A 24,543-nucleotide genomic window follows, 5' to 3' on the forward strand; every position below is an offset into this window, starting at 1 on the left:
TCTCCATTCTAACGAAATAGTACAGATAAGATAGTGGTACCAGTCCCAGAATGTACAATTCCTTTTATATATATATGAGCATTAATGCATTATTGTACCACTGTAAATGCTAGCCACATAAATTCTTAGATAATTAGAACTTTCATACAAATTCTCTTGTCAGTTATTAAAATAGAACCAGTGACCATGGTTAATTGTTGAATCCAATATTTGCTAGAAATGTCTCATTAGTAAGACCCACATATGATATCTTCTCTATTTGATTATAAATCTGGATGTGATTTGAGGCTAAAAATGTATAGTTGTAGGCCATCATTATTGTTCAACAACTAAGTACAAGGTGATGGAACAAAACTTTATATCATATCATATCAAATCATTTCCTCCTTACTTTTCTTCTTATTAAATGGACAAATGGACGAATGGACAAATGTTTTGACTTGACTTGCATTCATGAATTCGACTCAACCTAACCAACCATTATAGCTAGTTTTGCTTCACTTGGGATTTTAGTAACGAAAATATAAGGACCAAAAATCAAATCTTTAAAGTTGGATTGACTTGGACAGACAGAGAAAGGGAGATTTCCAATTTGATAATCTTGTTAGTAATTTTTTTTTAATTAAATAGCTTTCACCTTGAGAAAATATTTAAATTACCAAAAATTTCAGTAATTTGTCATAATGAATTATATATGTTGTAATAATTTACAACAACTAACCACATTTTTATCATTTTGAAGATTTAATTTTTTATAGCGAAATATAATATTTTTTTTCAAAAAATAAATTATTTATCAAAAATTACATTATAATCTTAAGAGATATCATATAAAATATATTTTTTATTCAATGTTTATAAAATTTTGTTAAATTAAAAAAAAATAAATAAATAAGAATTACCCCAAAGGCATATGGGAGACCGATGCCAAATTTTTTGCAGTTTGAGAATAGGTTCATCTAAATTTAAGAAGAATAATTTTTTGAAAATTTAATGTAAAAAAATCTCTCAAATTTTCATGGTTTTTAATTATCTTGAGCCTGAAAGATAGTTCCTTATCTTTTTTGAACGGATTTTTGTTAACGATAAAGGCACACATTAAAATGCAATAAATACAATTTGGAAATTGGAATCTGAGGGTATTTTGATTATAAAAAATAAAATAAAATAAATTAAGGTCACTTTCGATACAATATTTAATCTAAAGTTTTGGTGAAAACAGATGGGCAAATTTAATTAAGTAATTTCCCATTTTCCATTTCTTTGAACATATTCGTGTTTGTTGAAATTGAAATACAGTCAAAAAGTTTTCTATGACATGTGAGGGAATTTGTTGAACAATTGTTGATGCCTTAGTTTTCCTCGATCTTGACATTTGACGAAAAAATGAAAAAAAAAAAATGTTCAATCATCGCATGCACATAAATCAAAGGAAAAGAAAGAAAGAAAAAATGTTTTTATTTTTTACAAATAAAATATCTCACTTAGGCCAACTACTGCATTCCATACTCAAGTTAACCATTTCACTAAACATTTTATTTAGCATAAAAAGAAGAATCGTGATAATGTAACAACCCCACGTGGCAAACTCCATCAACTATCCTAACATGACAAGTTTCGCAACCATAGATTTATGCTCCTTGGGATACATGGCTACACTTCCCCATAAAATGTGTATCTCAAAGAGTATAAATCTACGATTTCCGAACTTATCACATCGAGTAATCGATTGAGTTTATCGGATAGTCAAAATATCATGATTCTAAAAAGAAATAGAATTGCAATAATTTGACTAATACCACGTGACACACTCAATTAATTCTCCTGACGTGACAAGTTTGGAGCCGTAGATTTGTACGTCTTGGGATGCACAACTCTACTTTCCCATAATAATAAAAAGTATATCATGGCTCTCAAACTTATCACGGGAGAGTCAATTGACTGTGTCAAGTGGGGTAATCAGATTATCATGATTCAAAGGAATAATATTGACTAAAAATAGTAATAAAACCTACTTTGATTGTTTGGTTGGTATCTTTAATTTCCAACTTTAATTAATGTTGGATAAATTATTTTTTTTCAACTAAATTTTCTTCTTAACGAAGATAGATTAAGTACAATATAATGATATATCGCATCGATTGCTTCACCATCAAGAATATCAAAAGTTTGGACTATACATTTGGACCTTTGTGGTAACGATAGTAGATAGTTTAACTTGGACTTTAAGCTGTCCAGAGAGACAAACTCTTTATCTTCATTTATTTTCTTTCCTTTATGTGATACTTTTCTACTTTTTTCCCTTTCTTTCTTTTATTTCTTGTCTTTTTCTATCATTTGTTCCTAGACCTTGGAGGCCAAGCATCCCCTCTAAACAACATGTCAATCCAAAACCAAAATCGTAAAAACAAACATCAGAGCGGATGTTCATGTGTAGCATTGTAACTTATCTTTCGTGGTCTTCTTCTTTGGAGGAAGGGGTTATGCGAATCTTGACCAAAGCTGCAATCATGGTGAAATTGCTTCCCTCACTCAAGACACATTATCATTTGTAATTGTCTTTTGTACCCATCACTCGAAATGCCACGTGGCAATACTATTGAGGGCTCACTAATCTTTAAGTACATGAATGACAAGGCAACTCTTATTAATAATTTAAGATTAATGAGTGACGTCAATGGGGACATCTTGACATGATGGCGTGCACATGTCAGTAGATGCATTTTTTTTCTTCTGAGATACGAATAAAATGCATCTACGGATATGTACACACCATCACGTCAAGGTGTCCCCTACTGAGGTCAATCCAACAAGACTCATAATTTAATTTAAGAGTCATGATAATATGACTCGCCTGATGGCATACACAATCAACTCCCTGATAAGGACAAGTTCAGGAATTGTAAATATGTACGTCTCAAGATACATGATTGCACTTTCTTGTTTAAAAAAATTATATCCCAAGACATATAGATCTACGATTCTTGAATTTATCCACGTCAAGGAATCGATTGAGTATGCCACTTGACAAGTCATATTATCAACACTCTTAATTTAATTTAGGAAACTTATCAACCAAGTTAAAAAATAAAGAAGGTGTGGTTTGGAATAAATTCTTAGTCCAAAAAGTATAAAAGATGTTTGAGAATATGTGAAAGAGTGATAGTTCTATGATGACTTTGGTAGAATTTCCCTAGTCAAAGTAGGAATCTTCGAGGAAGAAGATGGGAAAGCCTACTCTAAACTATCCACCTTTGACTAGATCACACACGCTTATAACTTGACATCTCAGGCAAAGCCATGACAAAAAAGTTCGAATTATGTAATTATTTGATAGCCCCAATTTGATTTATTTGGATAAATTCGTAAAAGTTTGGTTAAAATTTGGGAGAATCGAGTAAATGTGCAAATGATTATTAATCGATAAATAATTTATTAATTCGTTAAATTGTCTATTATTAAGAGAATTTTATTTTGTTTAAAAAAAAAAATTGAGGAATTTTGTGACTATGCGCAAAATAACAATAGCCAAGATTGGAACAAGGATATCTGAGATGGCGTTAAAAGTCCTATTAATAACGGATTTAATAAACTTATTTGTAGTATTCAAAATTTTAAAACTCTCATTGAACGAGTCATCTAGACTTTGAAGATAATTCCAGATGACTCTGAAGATAATTCCTTGTTAGCAATCACCCGGTTAATTCTTGAAAATTTCACGAATTTTTTGTTTTTTTCAATAAAAATATTATTCTCAGGATTAATAAATTATTTTGACTAATTTACGAATTTTAAGTTTGAAAAGAATAAAACACATTTTTTTTTTACGAATTTTTATAAAACTCGGTTGAAAAAAACATTACCACTATAACTTGTTTTATGTTGCAAAGTGTAAATTTGTAAGTTGCGTTGTTTAACACATGTCGACTTTGAAGAAGTATGCTTGGAAGAATCCACATTTTAATGTGACAGAGGTCCTTTTTGTCTTTAAAAAAATGATGACATGACTCTCTATATTTATTTGAGATTACACTATAATTTTTCAAATTGATGATTTGTCCTTTGACTTTGGTATTTTTTTCAAAAAAATCAATGGAACAATACCTTAAATGTCCTCATTATCACCACCATCATTATTACTGTCACCATTAACATCACTAATTTCATCATCACCATCATTATCATATGGACGGATTTTTGATTTTTGAATTTTTGCAATGAAATGGATAATACATGTATGAAATATATGCCTTATATTTTTTATTTATCGATTTTTAGACCGAATATTTGCAATCCAAAATTGAATAGAACTCGAATTTTTATTGTATTCCGAATTGCTAACATGGAGACATACATGACAGAGTCAATGACATTTTTAGTACAAAATCCAATTTCCAAAGTGTATTTATTTCACTTTAATGTGTGCCCTAACAAAATCCTATTTTAATTATTTTTCATTTATATAAAATTTAATTTACAGAAAATTAATAGTAATTATTTAACACTATACATAAACTTATAAAAATTTAAACTGCTTTTAATATTTTGACTCATCTGAGACAGATATCAATATGTACTCTGAGAAGATACATGCTTTAGTATCCAACGAGACCCTCATTTGCTACAATAGTCGATTTTTTCCTTTTTTAACTGGATAATTATATTGGGACATCAGTGTGATGCCTTCCAAGGACAATTTTGATAGTCATTTAGTGGAATAAGTTGGGAAAGAGATAGAGGAAATGGAGTCGAAATGTTGCAGCGAAAAAGTCAAATTCAAAGTCAAGTCTCAAATGAGTTCAATGTGCCTTTTTTGGCCAATACTTCGGTAGGCCTTTTCATCTGATGGTCAAATGAACTAAGCTTGAGAATTGGCGATATTGATACAAATCACGGTTTGATGTATGATGTTATGACAACCTATTAAGTGTGTAGACATCTAATCCCATACATTTTTCGTTGCAAAATTGTAAAAATAACCATGGTCATTTTGAATCCCAAGGGGTTGGATCAATGGCAATTTTGAATCCAATAATCGAGTAGTCTATAGGTTGTGTGCTCGATACCAAGTATGAGCAATGGCTCCTCGAGGCCACCCTGGTGTGTGTGTGTGTGTTGTACAATGTTGTGCCCCAAGGCTAGTCCTTGGACAAGACCGTGGTCTAAGGATTTAGCAAAGCTCATATAAGGACCCGTATCATTGTCTACAAGTATATTTCAAAAAAGAGTGATGCTAAATGCATGATATTTTTTACTGACGCCATTTTCTCTCTCTTGCTCATAGTGAAAAAAAGAAGCAAACTTTTTTATTTAATCATCTTGTGACATTCAAAAACATGATCCGATGCAATGGAGTTGTAGAGGACAAAATTATATGAACTCTAAAAAATTAAAAATTAAAAAATAGTTATTTTTCACTGTTTAATTTTATTTTTAAATTTAGGTGCTTGGTGGTCGTTCATTTTCAACACCTTAGATCAAGCTCGAAAAATAATATTTTTTTTTTTTTATTCTTTTTTACTATGAATATTTTCATGACATCTAAAAAGCTGTGTTGTTAGATTGTCAATGTGATGATTAATGTGAGCCCAACAATCTTTTTTAAGATTTGAAATCTAAAAAAATAAATATGTCTCTATCAACATGTCATAAGGGGTCGGGGCATGGGCAAAAAACGACGTCCATTTAGCATCTTTAAAAAAATATATTTATTTATTTTAATAATAAGGCACACTGTCACGTACCCGGTGCGTGTGATGTGAGGTCTCGGGTTGAAGTCAAACTAGCCAATCAACAAAATAAAATAAAAAAGATGGTAAATGATTTTGTGGATCCTATAGGAGCGTCAATGGGCCTGGCTGGCCTGGGCTGACAATTCTTTTTGGGCCATTTTTCAATAATAATAAAAAATATTAATTTCTTTTAGCCCAGGCTAGAGCCATTGATTAATTATAACCTGACGGGTTATGGTGAAGTCGGTCGGGCTGGACCGTTGCCATGTAAGACATATCGGGACCAAGCCTATAGCCTGTAAGACCAAAACACTGGGCCACAAATGTTTTTCACACCTGTGTTCAACTTGAATACGAACATATTACTATTGTTGGATCCAACTACATGTAACGGAGCTAGGGGTGTCAATGGGTACCCATTATACCGTAACCGAACCAGAACCAAAATATTTGACACCCTTAAACGGATCAACACCCACAACAACTCTATAATGCTTAGGTAAAGGTCAAAGAAAGAATTCAAAAGGGTAATTTAGTAAAAAAAACCCTGCCGAATTGACTATATTAGTTTTACGCCTCTATAAATGCACGATTAGGTTCCCTTTGACCAAAAGTCAATGTCCATTTTCTGTCGTTGAATTAAAGGTTAAGTTTTAATTTAATTTTTTTTTTTTCAAAATATCATCTAAAACTTAAATTGTTAAATTAAATCAAATTTTGACCGTGAATTATTCAGGAAAAAGGGATGTTGACTTTCAGTCAACGTAAGCCTAATCTTGCATTTTGGAGGGGAAAACCTAATATCACCAATTTAGTTGGTGTTTTTAACAAATTACCCAATTCAAAATCACTGTTTTTAACTTTTTTTACTTAACTCCTGGGATTATAAGTTATATTTGACATGCCTACCTTTATTTTAAACAAATTTGAGTTGCCTCCTTAAGCCTTTTCTCACTCAAGAGTTGGGAACCTATTTTATTTCATGTAACATTTTTGAAGTCAGCTGGACTTTGATGAAATGGTATGGCTGAACTCTAAAGTTTGAATTTTAGATGAAAGGCGGTACAATGACCTAGCCATGCTAGCCTGACCCATAAAAAGGCCTGAATATGTGAAGTACAGGCTTGGAGATAGGCACTCCGCTGGTTGGCATGGCCCAAGCCCATTAGACAGACTATTTTGGGTTAGGATTTTGAGGTCGAGTAAGATGGCCTGTTAAGGCCCAGTATGAACCCGGCCTGATCCATTGATGGCCTACACGTGAGGGGGAGTTTGAGCGATAGTCTCACATCACCTAAGTATCAAGACCTTGGGCTTCTCTACATGGTATCAGTGCGGATAAATGCGGATAAACACAAGTATGTAGGAGACACGTTACATGCTAGGGGGAGCAATAGTCTTAGATCGCCTGGGTACATGACTTTGTGCTATATATAAACCTGGGGCAATCCCCTCACCTTACAAGCCAGTTTTGTGAGGATGAGTTAGGCCCATTGGCTTTTACATGGTATCAGAGCAGATAATTATAGGGATGTAGGAGATATGTTAGAGGGGGAGTGTAAGCGATAGTCCCACATCGCCTAGGTATCAAGACCTTGAACTATATATAAACCTCGGGCAATCCTCACCTTCTACAATTTGCACTATGTATCATCAATGTACTTAGATGGTCATTACTATCTGTATTCTTAGGCTTGATTCTAGTTCCTCAATTTCTTTCGAGCATAAAAGAGATAAGATATTTAAAATAAAATGAAAAAATTAATCAAATTTAAGGACACCTGACATTCATGATTTTATTTGAATTTTCTTCTCAAACATTTCATGGTATTTCAAACTCAATGAGATCTCTATTCCACTAAATTTGCTTCATTGATACAAATTCTACAATTACAAAAGAAACAAAATATACATAAAATCAAAATATTATTTCCAACATAACACCAACCCATCTTCCCATAATGTTCTCTCTTTTTTACTCATTTATTCATTTATCACCCAATTAAACTAAACCAATTTATTCGTGCTAAAATTAAAATAAATAAAGACATAATATAATAATAATAATAATAATAAGAGGGACAAAAGGAAGAAAGGGCTTCCATGCATGCATGCATGCTAGCATGAAACCCTAGTGATATTGCCTCTTAACCTGATCCCTTCTCGATCATCTCGTGATAACGATTGATCGAATCCATCCTTTGAAGCCTCATCTGTTCATAGAAATGTGCAATAAACTCCTCGGCCCTTGCATCGATCATCTCGTCTCCATCACTATCATAACACCCATTCTCATTTCGATCTAATTCTTGGAGATCCAAAGCTGATGCGTAACGAGAGGAAGGTGAATCTGATTCTTGTGGCGACATGGGTGAGGGGAGCACATCATCCAATTTATCAACCTTCGGGGTTGTAGGAGCCACAACCATCGGTGGTGGAGGAGAATGGTTGTGCTGGAGGTGTTGGTGATGTAATGGGCGCATTGCACCCACAATTCTCTTCCATAAGCCCTTCGAACCGACATCGACGTGGACAGTATTGGATTTTCCGTTAGATCGACATTTTATCATGTACAGTGCGACGCGTATCAGATGTAATGGGCCACGCTTCTTCATGCTGACATGTCCTTTTGGTTTCTCCGTTCTCTTGGTGGCTTCTATCTCCATTAGATGGAGAAAGAGAGGCCTCCTTTGAGGGTGGGGGGCTCTCCCTAGCCCTGCTTTAAGCAGGGTAAGAAGACACGAGAGGATGGTTGGGGTTAAACGCTAACATGCTAACAATATTTATAGAGTATAGGGAGATGTTTCTAAATTACGTAAATGCCATTGATTGTTTAAATGACTGAATTACCCTTTGCATTGGTTGATTATGTAGGTTTGATTTTCTCTATGGGTTTGTGGGCCATATTAAGACATATGGTAGGGCACATATTTTGGGTCCATGACATCCAATAAAATAAATTACTGGGTGGGGTTTATTTAATTGTTGACTGGGTCAAGAGTCTGATTTCATTCTAATAAGAGGGCATAACAGTAATTGTGGGCAAAATGGGCTGCAATTATAGTATATTATAACGTGAGGAGCGGTTCCTAGGGCAGGGGAATCGGAGTGTGTGAGAGAAGGAAACTGTGGTGTTGGACTGCTCCGTTGTGCGCAAGTCTCGCACCGCCCTCTAGCGAACTTAATTGTCTTCGATTGTCCCACGTCACTTATAATAATATTTCCTTTCTTGCAAGTTATAACCAACCACAAAGAAAATGACTATCATGCAACCTGCATGATCAAACTCCACTGGTGGGCCCGAGTGCCACCTGTATCCCCACTGTTCTTCTAACTTAGATAGCTATGAAACCTAGGTGGGTTGGTAGATAGACTAGGCTCCATGGTTTTAAAACTCATTTTGATCGTCTCAACCAAGTTTTCCTATACATTTTGAATCATCTCATTCAACAATAAGAAAAATGAACCCTCTCGTCCGACACATTTGACTTGTCTTTCTGTTTCATTGGTGGACGATATCGAGATGTATCAGACGAGATGTCTCAGTTTCAAATGAGATTTAAAACCAAGCTAGGCTCAGTTCAACTCGACTTGGTGCTTGAGCTCTTTAACCCAAGCTTAGGCCGAACTTAAGCTTCTAAACTTGGGTTAACCTTAACTATATAGATTTGGATGGATTGGACTCGTGGAAGGAGCAAAATTTAATATAGCAATAGACTTATAGGCAACAATTAGAAAGAAAACTAATACTAAAGATATTTTTTGATCCTTCCAACAAATATGTGGTAAAAAATAAATAATGAATATAAAAGAGAGCTTCTAGTGCTCCCACCAACTTTTGCTAATGCCAACTCAAGATGTGTGCTAACTCTTTGGTGATTTACATATGAATTGGGGTGGGGTTAGGAAAATTTAGGGTGTTTATAGAATCTCTCCTATAAAAATACTTATATATTATTATATAGTCTTGGGTTTGGGTTGAGCTAGGTTGCCTGGATGCCCAATCCAAGTTCATCTGAATTAAGATCGGGTTGAATTATTCTAACCCAGGGTAAACTCATGCTTCACATAACTCGGACCAAGTTCGCCCATTAATCAGGTTCAGCCCGGGCCAATCCGCCCAAGTTACAGTCCTAAACATGGGCCCCACCTTATGATGAAATATAGCATGAAAGTCCAATATCAGTTTTTCCTTGCTGGCTTGAAAATAAAAAATCAACTTATCATTTTATTATGTTAGTAGTGATCTGTTTTTAACAAGGCCCACTAAAATCAGGGTCTCAAATCTTGATCCGTTTCATTGGAACCACAAGAAATGATTTGGTGCCTATGGATGAAATGTTTGGAACTCTTTTGCAATTGGTTGGCCAAGGGTATTTCAGTCATTTTGGAAAACAATTTCTGGTGGTGAGGATGATGAGGTTCAAATGGTTTGCTTCTCGTTTTAAAACTTCCTTTTATGTGGTTTGTTAGTGTTTATTGCTTCTTTTACACTTTAAACTTTGGAAAGTTGGGGGAATTTGAAACACTCTACAAAATGCTTCTAGCATGAACGATACCCAGTTGTAATGTGGGCCCATTTCATAAATCACAGGTGGCACCGTGTGAAACCGTAAATTACTATTTTCGCTATCTATTTTTGGACTCCAACTGTTATTTTATTACTACATGTACCATGTAAGCTTAAATGAGTATCATAAAAAGTGCCTTTTATTTCCCTCTTATTTATACTTCAAGGTAATAAGGCATATGGCACACGTGCAACCACTCATGACTCGCCATTCAATGGCCGGCCCCCCTTGCGAGATGATCTCAACCATGTGATTACAGACGATTTCTAGACAAATCGATTGGATTTTATTTGATTTGATTTACCAAAGACAAGTTGTTTAATGTGATTGTAAGGGATATGATCGAAAGACTCAGGATCAAGCAAACCCTTAATTTGAGGTGTGTTCGGGAGGGTTCGTGATCCAAAACGATCTCTTATTTCTATAGCAACTTTAAATGTCTACGTGATATATTTTTATTAGAGTTTAAATACAAAAGCATGCCATGTAGACATCATACCTTTATTATAAGAACAGGACATCGTTCTAAATCCTAACTCTTAAACACGCATAGGATGGTCAATCAATCAAATTAAACTTCCAATTGGAGTCCACTTCACATGGGCAGGCAGAATCATGAAAAAAGCATGATTGGCAAAAATCATAAGTGCCGGGTTGGAATTTTGACCCAACTTCCATAGGTTATGAATCAAGACAACAAACCCTGAGTTCTTCATATTAATTATAAATATTTACTACCTTTGACTATTCATTTTTAAAAGAGCCTGTAAAAAATGAAAGTGTTCATTTATTGGTAAGTAGATATGGTGAGAAAAATCACTTAGCTATATTGTTCATCGATGACGACTTGCCCTAAAGAAAAGCTAATTTATAAGGTGATCACATAATAGAAAGTCTCCTAAAAGTGAAAATATATAATCGAAATTCTCAAATGCATTGTATCTTCACATTCAATTTGTCAAATCCAATTAAAACATTTGACAAATTGCAACAATTTGGACTGACAAATCTATTGATACACATATGATCAATTAAATTCCATGAACCCAAAACAAATTATAATGCAAATCGATTCACTATATTGGGTGAACGAATCTGATGGCAACATTCTTGGGGAGTTGTCAATATCGTGATTATAATTAAAATGATCACAATTTTTTCTGATAACCAAATATCCAACAGTCGATCGGGTTTGTATTTGGACTTTACACAGTTCATAAACCATGGTCTTCTCCAAGGACAAATCCTGGGTCACATGCACCAAGTAAGTGAGGGTCTACCCTCACGGGTGACCCCTGAGGAATTAACTGCGTGGGCTCAAGCTGTCTCAACCACTAAAATACACATTAAGATCAAACCCGAAGTCACTCCCAACTTGATACATGAAGTCTACCATATAGATTTTACAATATATTAAAAAATAAGCACACATTGTTATTTAAAACAATAAGAAACGTATACATCAACTTTAATTGAATAGTAAATTATTACATAATGGATGGAAACATAATAAAATATTAAAACAGCAAAACATGGCAAAATTAATAATAAAAATAAAAACTAAGTCGCTCTCTCAGACAGCAAATCAACAGCTCGTCTACCAAAGACTTATAAAGGCCTTCTTTTTCTCTATGGGAAGCTTAGGATTCTCGTTTTGTCTATCTGACTATCTGTAAATTTAAAATGGAAAGAGCAAACGACAAAAGTTCAATTGCACAAACTACAAAAGTCATCACACCTTTTGTGCTGTTTTACGAAATCGAGAAAGAGAGAGAGAGAGTAAGAAAAGAGAGCAATTTCTTACCAAAAACCGACAAATAATCCAGACTGGAATATGGGTTTCAAGCGTGTGTACCTTTTTATTTGGAGAAAATACAAAAATGGGCACTTAAGATTCCGAAATTATTAGTCCTTTTGGCAAAAATTTAAAATATTTATTAGAAAGGGGCATTTACTATTTTACTTGTTTTTATATTTATTAAAGTTAGGCAACATTTTATTTTGAAAAAATTACTTAAAAGGATTTTTTTCTATATAGGCTGTCTCTTAATAGTCTTTTAGTAAACTTTTCTTTTTTTAATAGTACTGGACCTCACGTGTATAAAGTCTTTGAAATATCCAAATTATTATTTTCTCATTTTTTTCACATAATTAGATTTTCTAACAATAATTGCAATTATTTTTGACAATTTTTTTTTATCATGAATGACGAATAGAGAATGATATTCTCTTAATTTTTAACATCTAAATGCATTTTTTTTTTATTTATTCTAATGATTTATAATAAAAAATGAAAAATGAAGTTGAGATTCGAATTGTTTTTTATAATTAAGTTGTAATTTTTTATTTCCAACTGTGATTTATGCATTTTGAGTGTTTTGAGGACATTAACTCATTGACAAAGTTGTAAAAATGAAAAATCTTATTCACATTTACAGCGTCAAGTTCACCACTTTTTATTATCTAGTTCACAATTTAATTATTGTTGAGTTCGACAATATTTTCATAAGCTTTCATAAGAGGAAAAAAATACCATGAAACTCGATAGTAATTATATGGTGAACTTGACGGAATAATGTGAAGCAAATTTTTTTTTTTTTTAACTTCAATACTTGATAAATTGCCTCGAAATATCCAAAATGCATAAATCATAATTACAAATGAAAAGTTATAATGTAATCATCAAAAAAATTTGAATCTCAAATTCGTTCTTCATTTTTTTTTTAATAATTGAATTAAATAAATAAAATACGTTTAGATATTCAAAATTAAGAGAATATCATTCTCCATTCATCATTCATGATAAAAAATAATTGCAATCACCATTGAAAAATCTGACTATGTGAAGAAGATGAGAAAATGGTAGTTTGAGTATTTCAATGACATCATACACATGAGATGAGGTAAAGGGACTGTTAGAAAAAGGAAAGTTTACTTAAGAGGCCGCTCAAAACTTAGGGATTATTTAGAAAAAATCCCTCCGATAGGGTCTTTCAAGTAATTTCCCCTTGTATTTTTTTCCTATTATCTTTAATGTTGTTTTACTTGAGATTGATAAGAAAGGTTCAACTGTAAAACACTTGTGAAAGTGACCATCCAATGGGTCTTGTGTAAAAATTATATAAATACCATAACTGATACCTTTCTAATAATTTTTTTTATTTAAATATCCGAATTAGTAATTTTGGCAAAATACTTATCTAAGTTGAATTTCAGATTGATTTAAATCTGAGTTGAATTTAAAATATACATATATATTATAACATTTTTGAACGACAATTTTTCGGGTAACACGATTGGAGTGCATATCCTATGAATATCTAAATTGACTACCCATAAGCACTTGATGACCCATAAATAAATATGAGTATGGTTATCTCTGTAAGAGATATTTTTACAAGAAATTCCAATTTTTTTTTCTAATAATCATGAATTATTTAGGTAAAAGTGTGTGTGTGTATATATATATATATGAGATTATTAATCCAAACACATTTTTAAGATATTTATCAAAAAGGATATATACACATTTTGGTAATTATTTATTTTTATCATTACGGATGCCCTCTCTACTGTCGTTTGACTGAATTTAGCTTTTTATCTGATTGTTCTTTTATTTGAGGTTGAGTATAAAGATTATATAATTTATAAATGTAAAAGCAGGAAATTGATCATTATAGTTTCATTCAGCCAATACCCATTTTGGTAAATATGAATAATACCAAACTAGATACCTTCTCCTTCTTAGTAAAATATTTTAAAAATATGTCTAAGTAAATTCGTAAAACCAAGGGCATATTTGGAAATTAAAGTGTCCAACTGGATTCCCCTTGTAAAAACCGTGTTTCTTCTCTTTCTTTCTTCAAGTACACCGCGTATCAAACTCCATATCTATATATACAAGTATGGCCATTACCTTGTCATCTCCATCAAACAAACAAACTCAAAAACTCTTTTATTACAACCAAAATTTTAAACACTTTGAGCTTCACATCCTGTTTTGTTCTACCTTTCAACATTGCTACTGGTGTGACATTAGCACCAAAATTACTACTACTTTACTTGCACAAACACCAAATCAAAAATGGCAACAAAGGGAACAATTTTGGCCCGTCGATCATGGAATCTTTTGAGATTAGCAGCATTGTTATGGATGAAGAAAGGTGGTGCATTGAAGCGAGGATTAATCAAGTGCGTCCGTCGCACTACCAATCATGATTCCATCCATTATAGGGAGAAGGAATTCTCTTTCGACGACACACCGATATTCCACTTCAAAATGCACCGGCCCAACTCGATGAGATTCCTGCCTAGTCTACCATGTATTAAAGCACCCCAAGTCGATTTCGATTTTGATTTTAATTTGATTGGTGATGATCATGAAGATTGTGATTATAATCAAGAGTGTAGAAAAAGTTACTTAAGAGGTGATGGCATAGTAGAAGATTATAATTGTGGGGATGAAATGGTTCCATTGGAAGATGAAGGGATTGATCATAAGGCAGAGGAGTTTATAGGCAAGTTTTATGAGCAAATGAAGCTGCAGAGACAAATCTCCTATTTACAATACAAAGAGATGTTGAGTAGAGGCACAAGTTGATGAGGATTTTTTATTTTATTTTTGGTTTAGATTCTTGTTTTATTTTCTTTTTTGTTTTTTTGCCATTTAATTCATTCTTTTTTTAAAATGTACAACAAGTATTGCAGTATTGTTGTAAATTCTGAAAGCTTCCATGTCGAAGCTTTCGTCGAGTATTTGCGAATTCTGGAATAAATTTGCGAGTTCAAGATCGATAAGAATTCTTTTCGTTTTGGAAACAAGATCTGTGTTTTGAGATTGTGAGTTTGTGGATCAGAGTGTATTTAAGTCGAGTGAAAAAACTGATTAAAAATTTGGTGTAAAACTTATAGATAATTTGCAAACCCACTCCTTTAGTGGTGAAATCTACTTTTGCAGATTAGAAGGTTACATTTCATGGAAAGGGAAGTGAATTTGGTTAATTTACACATGCTGGTAATGTTTTTCACTTTCCCTATTTTTTAGAGAGTTGCTATTCCCACACCAACTTTTACTAATGCCACATTAATTCTTATGCAAATCATCAAAGGATTGAGCACAATTGGTGTAGCAATAGTAACCCCGTTCTTCGTCTTCGTCCCAATTTTTTTCTCTCTTGCCTTCAGTACTACTCAAGTTAGCTTCCACTATTTCAAGAGTATTTTGAGTTTCGTAGCGATCAATGTCATTGCTTGTCTCTGCACCATTACTAAAATGATGATTCATTATTGCATATTCTACCAAAACCACTCATTAGAGCTATTGTTAACCATCAATCGTTAAGATAGATTCTCAAAATACCTATACTACAGCTATGGCAATAAGGGTATCATTTGTTAATACTCCAATTTGATCATTATTAGTAGATACTACGAAGGATGTTTTATAAAGAGTCGTGATAATATGACTCGCCAGTTGGCTTACTCGATCGACTCCCTAACTTGACAAATTCAGGAGCCATAGATCTATACGTCTTGGGATACATGATTGCACTTTCCCATAAAAAAAATGTATCCTGAGGGAGCCATTTATCACAAGCCATACAGATCTATAGTTCCCAAACTTGTCCACGCCAGGGAGTCAATTGAGTATGCCATCTAGCAAGTCATATTATCAGGACTCTTTTATAAATCAGGGATGCCCTTAATGCACATGGGTTTGTATGATTGGTCCATTCAGGATTCTCTTAAATCCTTAATTGACTTTTGTGTGAGAAATTTTTTTCCTAGCCTACCTTGGGAATCCAATGCCACAGCCCTCTTAATTTCATTGAAAAACTCAGATTTAAGATTAAAAAAAGTTCAATTAAAAAAAAAAAAACTTCTTGAGCTTGATCCAAACTTTTTAAAAATGAGAGGTAACCAAATTAACATTGAGTCGTGCTAGAATAACATTGGGGGGGACATCATGGGGGACACTTCCACGTCAAAAATTTCCACCATGATGCCCTATACAATGTTACTTCAACATTATCCATTAAAATTTAAGGGTGAAATTATTTTATTTTTATTTTTATTTTTTTGGAAAATTCTTAAAATTTTGTGATCTATATACATCCATTTGTCATCTGAACATGGTTTTGGATGTCGCATAAGTTTCCAACTTTTTTGACTAAAGCTAATTAGAAGTTTGTAGTTAGGCATAAAAACATTGAATGTGCGAAAGTGACCTTAAGATTGCACCGCACATCGCACATCCTGACGTGAAAGTGTATTGGTACCATATATTCTTTCATCAAGATACGAGTGAACTATGGTTCATATACACTTTCACGTCCGGGATGCGCGATATAAGGTACAATCATGAAGTCACTCTAGCACAACTTGCAAATCAATTCTAAAATCACAAGAAATGAATTTTGCTACACTTTTATTTTAGCAGATTTTTCTAATTTAATTATGACAGAATCAATAATGCCTCATAGTTGAAGCTGCTTTCATAAACAAGATCTGTCCAAGGCCCTCATCTGAATTGGACTGCCAATCCATAATATTCAAATCAATAATTACATCTTATACCTATAGACAAACAAAAAACTATATAAAATCTTATATTTTAGTAAGAAAAGGTAATAAAATCTTCGGTTGAATCTAGTGATAAAAAATTAACAGATGTAAGGTTACATAGAAGTAAGTCAACATTCTTGTTTTATGTTCACGTTTGAATCCACCATAAGATCCGTCTAACAATAGTGAGGCCATAAAATATTACACAAATTATGACTTAAATTTTATACATGAACTTGATCTATTAAGTGATTCACTTGTAGAATATTGATCTACCATATAAAATAGGTCATTTGACTTCGTATGCACATGATTGAGTTTGAATGGGACTACCATACTAAGTTGGTTACATTTAAGATCCAGACTGCTCATATTCATCGGGATTTACAGTTCATAATCTTGGAAGGTTATGCATGGCTTTGAAATATTCGTGTGGACCCATTAATTTGACACGCCACTGAAATCTAAGGGTGGACTAATTTCAAATAAATAATAAATAAATTAAGGGCACCACTCTCTTTGTTATTTATGTGTCTTCTTCAATGAACCAACACACCAGCCATTCTCTCTCTCTCTCTCCTCCTCCGGCATCACGAACCTAACCCCCCTCTCCAATGAGAGCGGATCCTCTGTAGCAAAAGTTTCCTATAGAACCATGTAGCACTCTTTCCATTGATGAGAGAGAGAGATGGTATACCAAAATTAAAATCCCAACCCTCTTATGATCATAGTTTAGATCTGATTAAAAATATATATATAAGTTTTGTTCATTTGATCCAAGTCTTTAAAAATGACAGTTATTGAAATCCAAATATTTTAAGTGTGGGATTTTATTGATTCACTGATGCGACATACTTACAATCGTTCAAACGATACTACAAGAAACTTCCGTTATAGAGGATTCACTTCCCCTCTCCGACACTTCTGCATCTTCTTCAATGAATGAACACGTCGACCATTCTCCAGGCTCTCTCTCTCTTCTTCAATCTTTATCTTTCTTCTCTCTCTCCGATCATCAAATTCAACGAAATCGCTATTCGTAAGGGGTGCCATTTGACATAGAGTATCCAAAACGTTTTTTCAATTTTTATTTTTTAAATTGACCCGTCCTTAGAGATTATTAGCGTATCAAGAAAATTTCCTTTTGAAGTGATCAAATGAAGTTCATCGAATTGATATGAGAGATGTGTATCAAACTTTCGATGAAGATGGATGTATCAAAGAAAAGCAACATCCCTTGGTTTGGAATTTGAAAATCACTCCGTCACTCGCACACGAAGGACAAAGAGACGTTGTAATATTACTTTTTAATATTTTCGTAATAAAATTGTCTGTTTTTAACTATTATTTTAACTTTAATGGCTCGAACTGCTCCATTCTGTCTCCATTTAATGCTCGAACTTCGCTCTTTCTCTTACTTGCATTTTATTTCTATCCGAAACCCTAGGACCACACCTTACTTTGAAGAATCAAGTGCGAAACGTTGCAGATCTTTCTCACAGTTCGTGTTTGTTCCTAACTTGTATCTATGTTTAAATTCTTATTCTTGAAATTACGATTTTGGTGCTCATTTGTGTGTTTGGAAGTGTGAACGAAGTGATTCAACATTCAAGTTCATGTTTTTCCCCCTTTTTTGTTGTTTTTGAAGTACTCCGTCGAGTGATATAGTTATTTTCAATCTCTGTTGTTTGTGCAAATTAGGGATTTGGGAAAGTTTGAATGTGAAAGAGTAGTAATAGCTGTTCTGGAAGACGGATTGATTTCATTTAAGTTCTTCAGCTCGATTTGCTTGAATTATTTGAATTTTGTTGAAAATGAAATCCATTACCCTAATTTTCTGAAATTAGAGTGTCTTTGAAATGTGGATTTGATTGAAGTTTCTGTTTTATGTGCTGTTGTGATAAATTTTCAGCTTGGCGAAGTTAGTTATTCTTCTTATATCTGTCGATTTCCAGATTCTTGAGAAAAATATTTATAGAAATGCTGTGCAAGTTGTTGAAGTACTTGAATTTTTAATTTTTTTTTCCTATTAAAATGCAGTTAGATCCAAGTATCTGGAGCAAAAGTCATGATTTTTCCCTCATTTGAGTGTTGGATGCTCTTGATCTCTACATGAGACATGGGGATTGACAAACAAGGTTCAAAGGGCGGTGGAGGTTATGTTGGGGGTTTCCTTCAGTTGTTCGACTGGAATGGCAAGTCGCGTAAGAAGTTGTTCTCTAACATGTCTGATTCTTCAGGTATATTTTTCATCCAAGTTTTTGCAGATTATGGAGAGATATGCATAGTAAAATGTGAAAGCTTGACCAAAATCTTGTCATACACGCTCGTTTGGATTTATGAAACAGATAACCTCAATTTCCATAATTGATATTGAAATATAAAACACTTGATACTATCTAAAAAATAAACTTTAGTGGTTAGTAATTAGTAGGTGAATGTGGATTTTGAACCTGGGTCATGGTATAAACTTTCACAGACTTTAACCAACTTAACAAGCTAGCACCTTCAATTTTAAAATCAGTTTTGAGAGGGAATTTTGTAGGAGATGTGTTGGGGTCAGAGGGTGTTCTGGTGCAGCGATTTATAGGTCGTTTTGGAGGATTAATAGGGTTAATAAGCTTTCCTTAGAATCTGCATTGTTTTTTAAACATGGATGATTGTTGTAATATGTATTTTCTGCCAAAAATTTCGTTTTCCTCTAAGAAGGGGAGTATTGATAAAATAAACCAAATACCCTTTTATTAACAACACTGATAACCTTTCAAAATGGATATGAATCCCTCCTATTGTAATATCTGCTTTGAGGTTTGCGCTGATATTTCTAAGAGTTTGTAACCAATTTTCTCTTTGTGAAAATTTCAATATAGATGGGTCAAAGCAAGGAAAGGGAAGCGATGGGAGTTTTCCAATGACAAGGCTTCGTCTGGTTTGTATTTATTTATTACAATGTCTTTTTATTTATTTATCTGAATTGGTGATCAAATATGCCTTTTCTTTGCATTTTATTTTCAGACCAGTGAGGATGGCAATGGTGGGTCAAGTATTAAAGGAAGCAGTGATTATAGTTGTGCTTCTTCAGTGACTGATGATGAAGGAAATGGAACCAAGGCTCCTGGGGTGGTTGCCAGGCTTATGGGACTGGATTCCTTGCCAACTTCCAGTGTTACTGAAATTACTGAACCCTATTCTACCCCATTTTTCGACTCCAGATCTGTACGAGATGCTCACTACCGAAGGACCCCTGAATTTCTATACGCTCATCAAAATATTCATTCTGGCAATCAACCCACTAAATTGGAGAGGATTCCCTTAGTATCAGGGCCTCAAAAGATGCTAAACAAGCCAATTGAGAGGTTCCAAAGTGAAATATTACCTCCAAAGTCAGCTAAATCCATTCCATTTACTCACCATAAGCTTTTGTCTCCTATCAAGAGCCCTGGGTTTATCCCAACAAAGAATGCAGCTCAAATAATGGAGGAAGCCGCAAGGATAATTGAGCCGAGACCTCGGGCAAGTAGTATCAAGGGAAAAATGTCACCTGTTGGTTCTTCTTCTGTTCCTTTGAAATTTCGGGATTTGAAGGAGAAAATGGAAGCTGTACAGAGAATATCCAGGCTTCCCGAATCATCACAAAGGCCAGTGGAGTCCAAGGCTGCTAAGTATCTTAAAGGACAACCTTTGAACAAGAGCTGGAATGGAGTAGAAGATGAAACCCAGTTCAGGGTTTCTCCTTCAGAACAAAGTAACTCTGTTGGCTTGAAGAACAAAGGAAAATCTGTTTCACTGGCTATCCAAGCTAAGGTCAATGTTCAGAAAAGAGAGGGATTGAGCTCAGGTATTAGTAGGAGTTTGCTAGGCCAGAAGGAACAGAATGAGTTTAAGTCTAACCAGCCATTCAAGGGCCAACTGAATACCCAAAAGAATATGCAAAAGAAAGCCTCCACGCACAACACTTCTGGAGTGCTCAAGCAGAATAATCAGAAACAAAATTGTTTAACAAAAAGAGAAAAGTTACCATCAAAGCCTTCGGTTCCCAACCAGAAAAGCAGAAAGACTCTGCCCGGGGATTCTTCTGTTGGCCGGAATAGAACCTTAAATAAGGGTGGAGGGAAGTCCAAAGTTGGATCCAGGAAGACTAGCTTAGGTACAACTGATATCGAAGAGGATGAACATATGTCAAGATCAAATAATTTCTCTCGAAAGAAGCGATCTATAGAGGGAGACTTGCACTTTGAGAAAAATGGCTTTGTTAATACTGTTGTTTTCGATAAAGACGTGAAGCCTATTCTACCTAATGTAATGAAAAATGGAAACCTGAAGTGGGCAGAAGATAACCGAAGGAATGGCACAGATGTTGTTTCTTTTACATTTACTTCCCCTATGATAAAATCCATGCCTGGATCTCAGTCTTCTAGTCAAGTGGTTGTGAAACATAACTTTTGTGTTGATTCTCATAACGAAAACACTCTTAGTGATTCAAAAAATACAAAATTAACTTCCCTTGGATTGAATGTGATCAGAGGAGATGCTTTGAGTATTCTTTTGGAACAAAAGCTTAGGGAATTATCGTGTGGAGTTGAATCTTGTCAAAATAGTTCAATCGAATCAGGTGCAGTGAGCACAACTCCGAGGGAAAGTGGTAGTAGGTCCCAGCTTGGGCTACACAAAGATAGATTGAGTAGCATATGTGATTCCAATTGCTTTTCAACTGCTGGTCATAAGTTGCAGGTATGCATTGTTTATTTATGCTTGGGCATCACAACTATTGTATTTTTTATCCCAAACCCATTCTTTTCGATACTTTTTTTTTACCAATAGACGGGAATGAGAAAAACTAATTTTTTTTCTGAGATCTTTAGAGCATGTGTAGATATTAACAAATGTAATCAATTTAAAATGGAACCATTATTAGAATTATCTAGAAACATTGATGTTGTAATTGACAAAATAGTGCCAACTTACCTCTAGGTAGGAGTATCCAAACAGGCTCTTAACTCCTTTCGTTTCAGAATCTAAATATGAAACCTTTGGAGCCTGTTTAGATATGCACCAATGTAATCAACTTAGAATAGGATTTTTTTATTTATTTAAAATGGTACCATTGACATAATTATATAGAACATTGATGTTGTAATTGACAAAATAGTGCCAACTGCCCCCTTTGTAGGCGTATCCAAACAGGCCCTTTGTAGGCATATCCAAACAGGCCCTTAAATCTTTTGTTTTCACATTCTAAATATGAGCTTGCTAGGAGTACAGTTATATTCCTTCTTGATATGATTGTATGTTGTTAATAGCTCTGAAATAAACTGATTTCTGTGAGCAATCATTTGAGGCCGATAATAGTCAAATAAGTGATAGGGGAGCAATGGTGAACGGGAACCATGGGCTTAAGACTTTTCTGAATATTAGTAGAATACTTCTTAGTTATAATTCCAAAGAAGAGAACTGGAGCAAGAAAGGAGGAATATGATGAATAATATGTATTCCTTCTGGACAAGGAACAGATGAAAGCTAGGAACTTAAACGCAGGTCCATTGCCAGGGAGAACAAAGGTTTTACAGCAAGTGTTCTATGTCAAGAAGGATTCACTCAGTCAGGGCTCCATTAGAAAATGTTCATCAGTCTTGTTCACTTGTAGTTTATCCAAATTTCCAAAGAGATCGCTTATAGTTTTACAGGAATAGTTGTATATCAAGAAGATTCATTTGGTCAGGGTTCCATGGGAAATGTTCTTCACTCTTGTTAACTAGTATTTATCCAAATTTCCAAAGAGACCACTAAGGAAATATTTTGGACTGTAAGCACCTTGAAAATGGTATGAAGCATGATAGTTTTATCATTTTAAGTGCGGTTACTATGTTAAACAGTTCCACCATAATCATGATATTTCTATCATCAAGAAGTACTCTGGTTCTGAAGTAAGTGTGGTTACTATGTTAAACTGTTCCACAATAAGCATGAGATTGAATTTTGATCAAATACTTGCATCACCTAGACCATATGGAGTTCTTTTATCACATATGAGCCTTCTCCGGACTCCTTTGAGCTCAGGATGTGTCATTGATTTGTGTGTTAGTATTGTATGATATAATGTGTCTCTTCTAGAATATGAGCATTCACCACTGTTTTGTATAACACAAACAAATATCATCCAAGTTGCACGTGAGAATCAGAATTTTCAGAGGGGTTCTTGTAACATACGTATTGTAATATTAACCTCTAGTCTTATACTATTTCTTGTTAGTTCTTAGCAATGTAATCATCTTGAGTCGTCGAAAGTTGTAACTGTAGCCTTAGAAGTGCATATACTACAGCACTTTTATCAAGTCTCTTACTCTCTGTTAACCTATTAGTTTTGTATAAGATTGTGAAAGGCAACTAACCATTAAATTTATAAAAAAAATTCTCCCCCCCTTCCCCACTGGAAATATGATTATTTATACTGTACTGATATCTTATTTGAGGGCAATGTTACTCATATCACAAACATTTTTCAGAGAGTGGAAGAGAAGTATAATGGTGGAAACAGTGAAGCCAGAAAGAAAGTCGACTGTCGAAATCCCAGCCCAGTTTCAATTCTGGAGCCATCTTTCTCGAATGAAAGTTGCAATTCTTCGGATAGTGGGGACAGTAACAATACGAATGGTAAAAACATTATATCATTTATTTATTTTCTGAGTTAAGGCATCTGTTCTAAAAATCCCTTAACTCCTGGCTTCTATTTCCAGGTGGAAGGCAATGTTCTTCCTTTCAAGCCCAAGACATGGTTGATTCAAATTGTATAGAGAAGCTCCTATCAATCGAAGTTGATTCAGAGTTTTCTGATTCAGCCTCATCGACGCCTATTGGAAACGTGAGTAGGGAGCACTCAGAAATAAAATCGGACAAGTGGAAACTAGAATACGTGAGGGAAATACTCAGCAATGCGGAATTAATGTTTGAGGATTTCACATTGGGAAAGACCCATGAAATCTTAAACACGAATCTCTTTGATCGGTTAGAAAATCAGAAAACCTGGTCGAGAAATGATTTTGGGGACGACGATGACAACAACTTTAAGCTGAGGAGAAAGGTGTTATTCGATTGTGTGGGAGAATGCTTAGATTTGAGATGCAGACGATATGTCGGTGGGGGCTGCCAAAGATGGGCAAAAGGGGTGACGATGATGCGAAGGAAGGATGGGTTGGCAGAAGAAATTTATAAAGAGATTTCAGGGTGGAGAAGCATGGGAGATTGGATGTTGGATGAACTTGTTGACAAAGACATGAGCACACAAGGTGGGAGATGGCTTGATTTTGAAATTGAAGAATTTGAAGTGGGGGTAGAGATTGGGAGGAAGATATTAAGTTCATTGGTTGATGAAGTGGTTGCTGATATTTTGTTTGTTTAGGTCTTTAAAGGAGTTTGTATTTTTCCCTCTAGTGTAATTTATTTTTTACAACTGTTTCCATGTATCTTACATGTTGTGACTTTTTTTTTCCCACTGAGTTTGATCTTCCAGGTTACTTAGTTTTCTTATTTGGGTAATTTAGGTAAAACTCTTTGTGGGATTTTTTGTCAGTATTTGAGATACACCTTCATATTTAAACTGACGATATACTCATTTAGAGTTTATAGAGAATAGTTGAAAATGATCAAAATACAGTCATCTTAAAATTTTTTAAGAGAGC

The 24,543-nt window shown here is 34.2% G+C and overlaps 3 protein-coding genes across 5 annotated transcripts; 2 read left to right on the forward strand and 1 right to left on the reverse strand.

Annotated features, from left to right (window-relative positions):
- Window positions 1-7,879: 7,879 nt before the first annotated feature.
- LOC147383504 (uncharacterized) lies at window positions 7,880-8,398 on the reverse strand. Its single transcript, XM_086427302.1, has one exon. It carries the CDS (start codon window positions 8,396-8,398, stop codon window positions 7,880-7,882), a length of 519 nt encoding a protein of 172 aa, XP_086283428.1.
- Window positions 8,399-14,213: 5,815 nt separating this feature from the next.
- Window positions 14,214-15,125, forward strand: LOC147383505 (uncharacterized). Its single transcript, XM_086429529.1, has one exon. The coding sequence runs from the start codon at window positions 14,388-14,390 to the stop codon at window positions 14,901-14,903; it is 516 nt and encodes a 171-aa protein (XP_086285655.1). The 5' UTR covers window positions 14,214-14,387; the 3' UTR covers window positions 14,904-15,125.
- Window positions 15,126-17,449: 2,324 nt separating this feature from the next.
- LOC147383506 (uncharacterized) lies at window positions 17,450-24,391 on the forward strand. Of its 3 annotated transcripts, none has more exons than XM_086428697.1 (6): window positions 17,450-17,558; window positions 18,908-19,107; window positions 19,738-19,796; window positions 19,883-21,598; window positions 23,371-23,518; window positions 23,602-24,391. In XM_086428697.1, exons 2-6 carry the CDS (start codon window positions 18,987-18,989, stop codon window positions 24,261-24,263), a joined length of 2,706 nt encoding a protein of 901 aa, XP_086284823.1. In that variant the 5' UTR covers window positions 17,450-17,558; window positions 18,908-18,986; the 3' UTR covers window positions 24,264-24,391. The 3 variants fall into 3 exon arrangements, with proteins under 3 accessions (XP_086284823.1, XP_086284822.1, XP_086284820.1); XM_086428696.1 differs by lacking the exon at window positions 17,450-17,558 and adding an exon at window positions 18,184-18,368; XM_086428694.1 differs by lacking the exon at window positions 17,450-17,558 and adding an exon at window positions 18,185-18,374.
- Window positions 24,392-24,543: the final 152 nt, after the last annotated feature.

Source organism: Akebia trifoliata, chromosome 16 (genome assembly GCF_017979445.1).
Source record: "Akebia trifoliata isolate Shusen 1 chromosome 16, ASM1797944v1, whole genome shotgun sequence".
NCBI lineage: Eukaryota > Viridiplantae > Streptophyta > Magnoliopsida > Ranunculales > Lardizabalaceae > Akebia > Akebia trifoliata.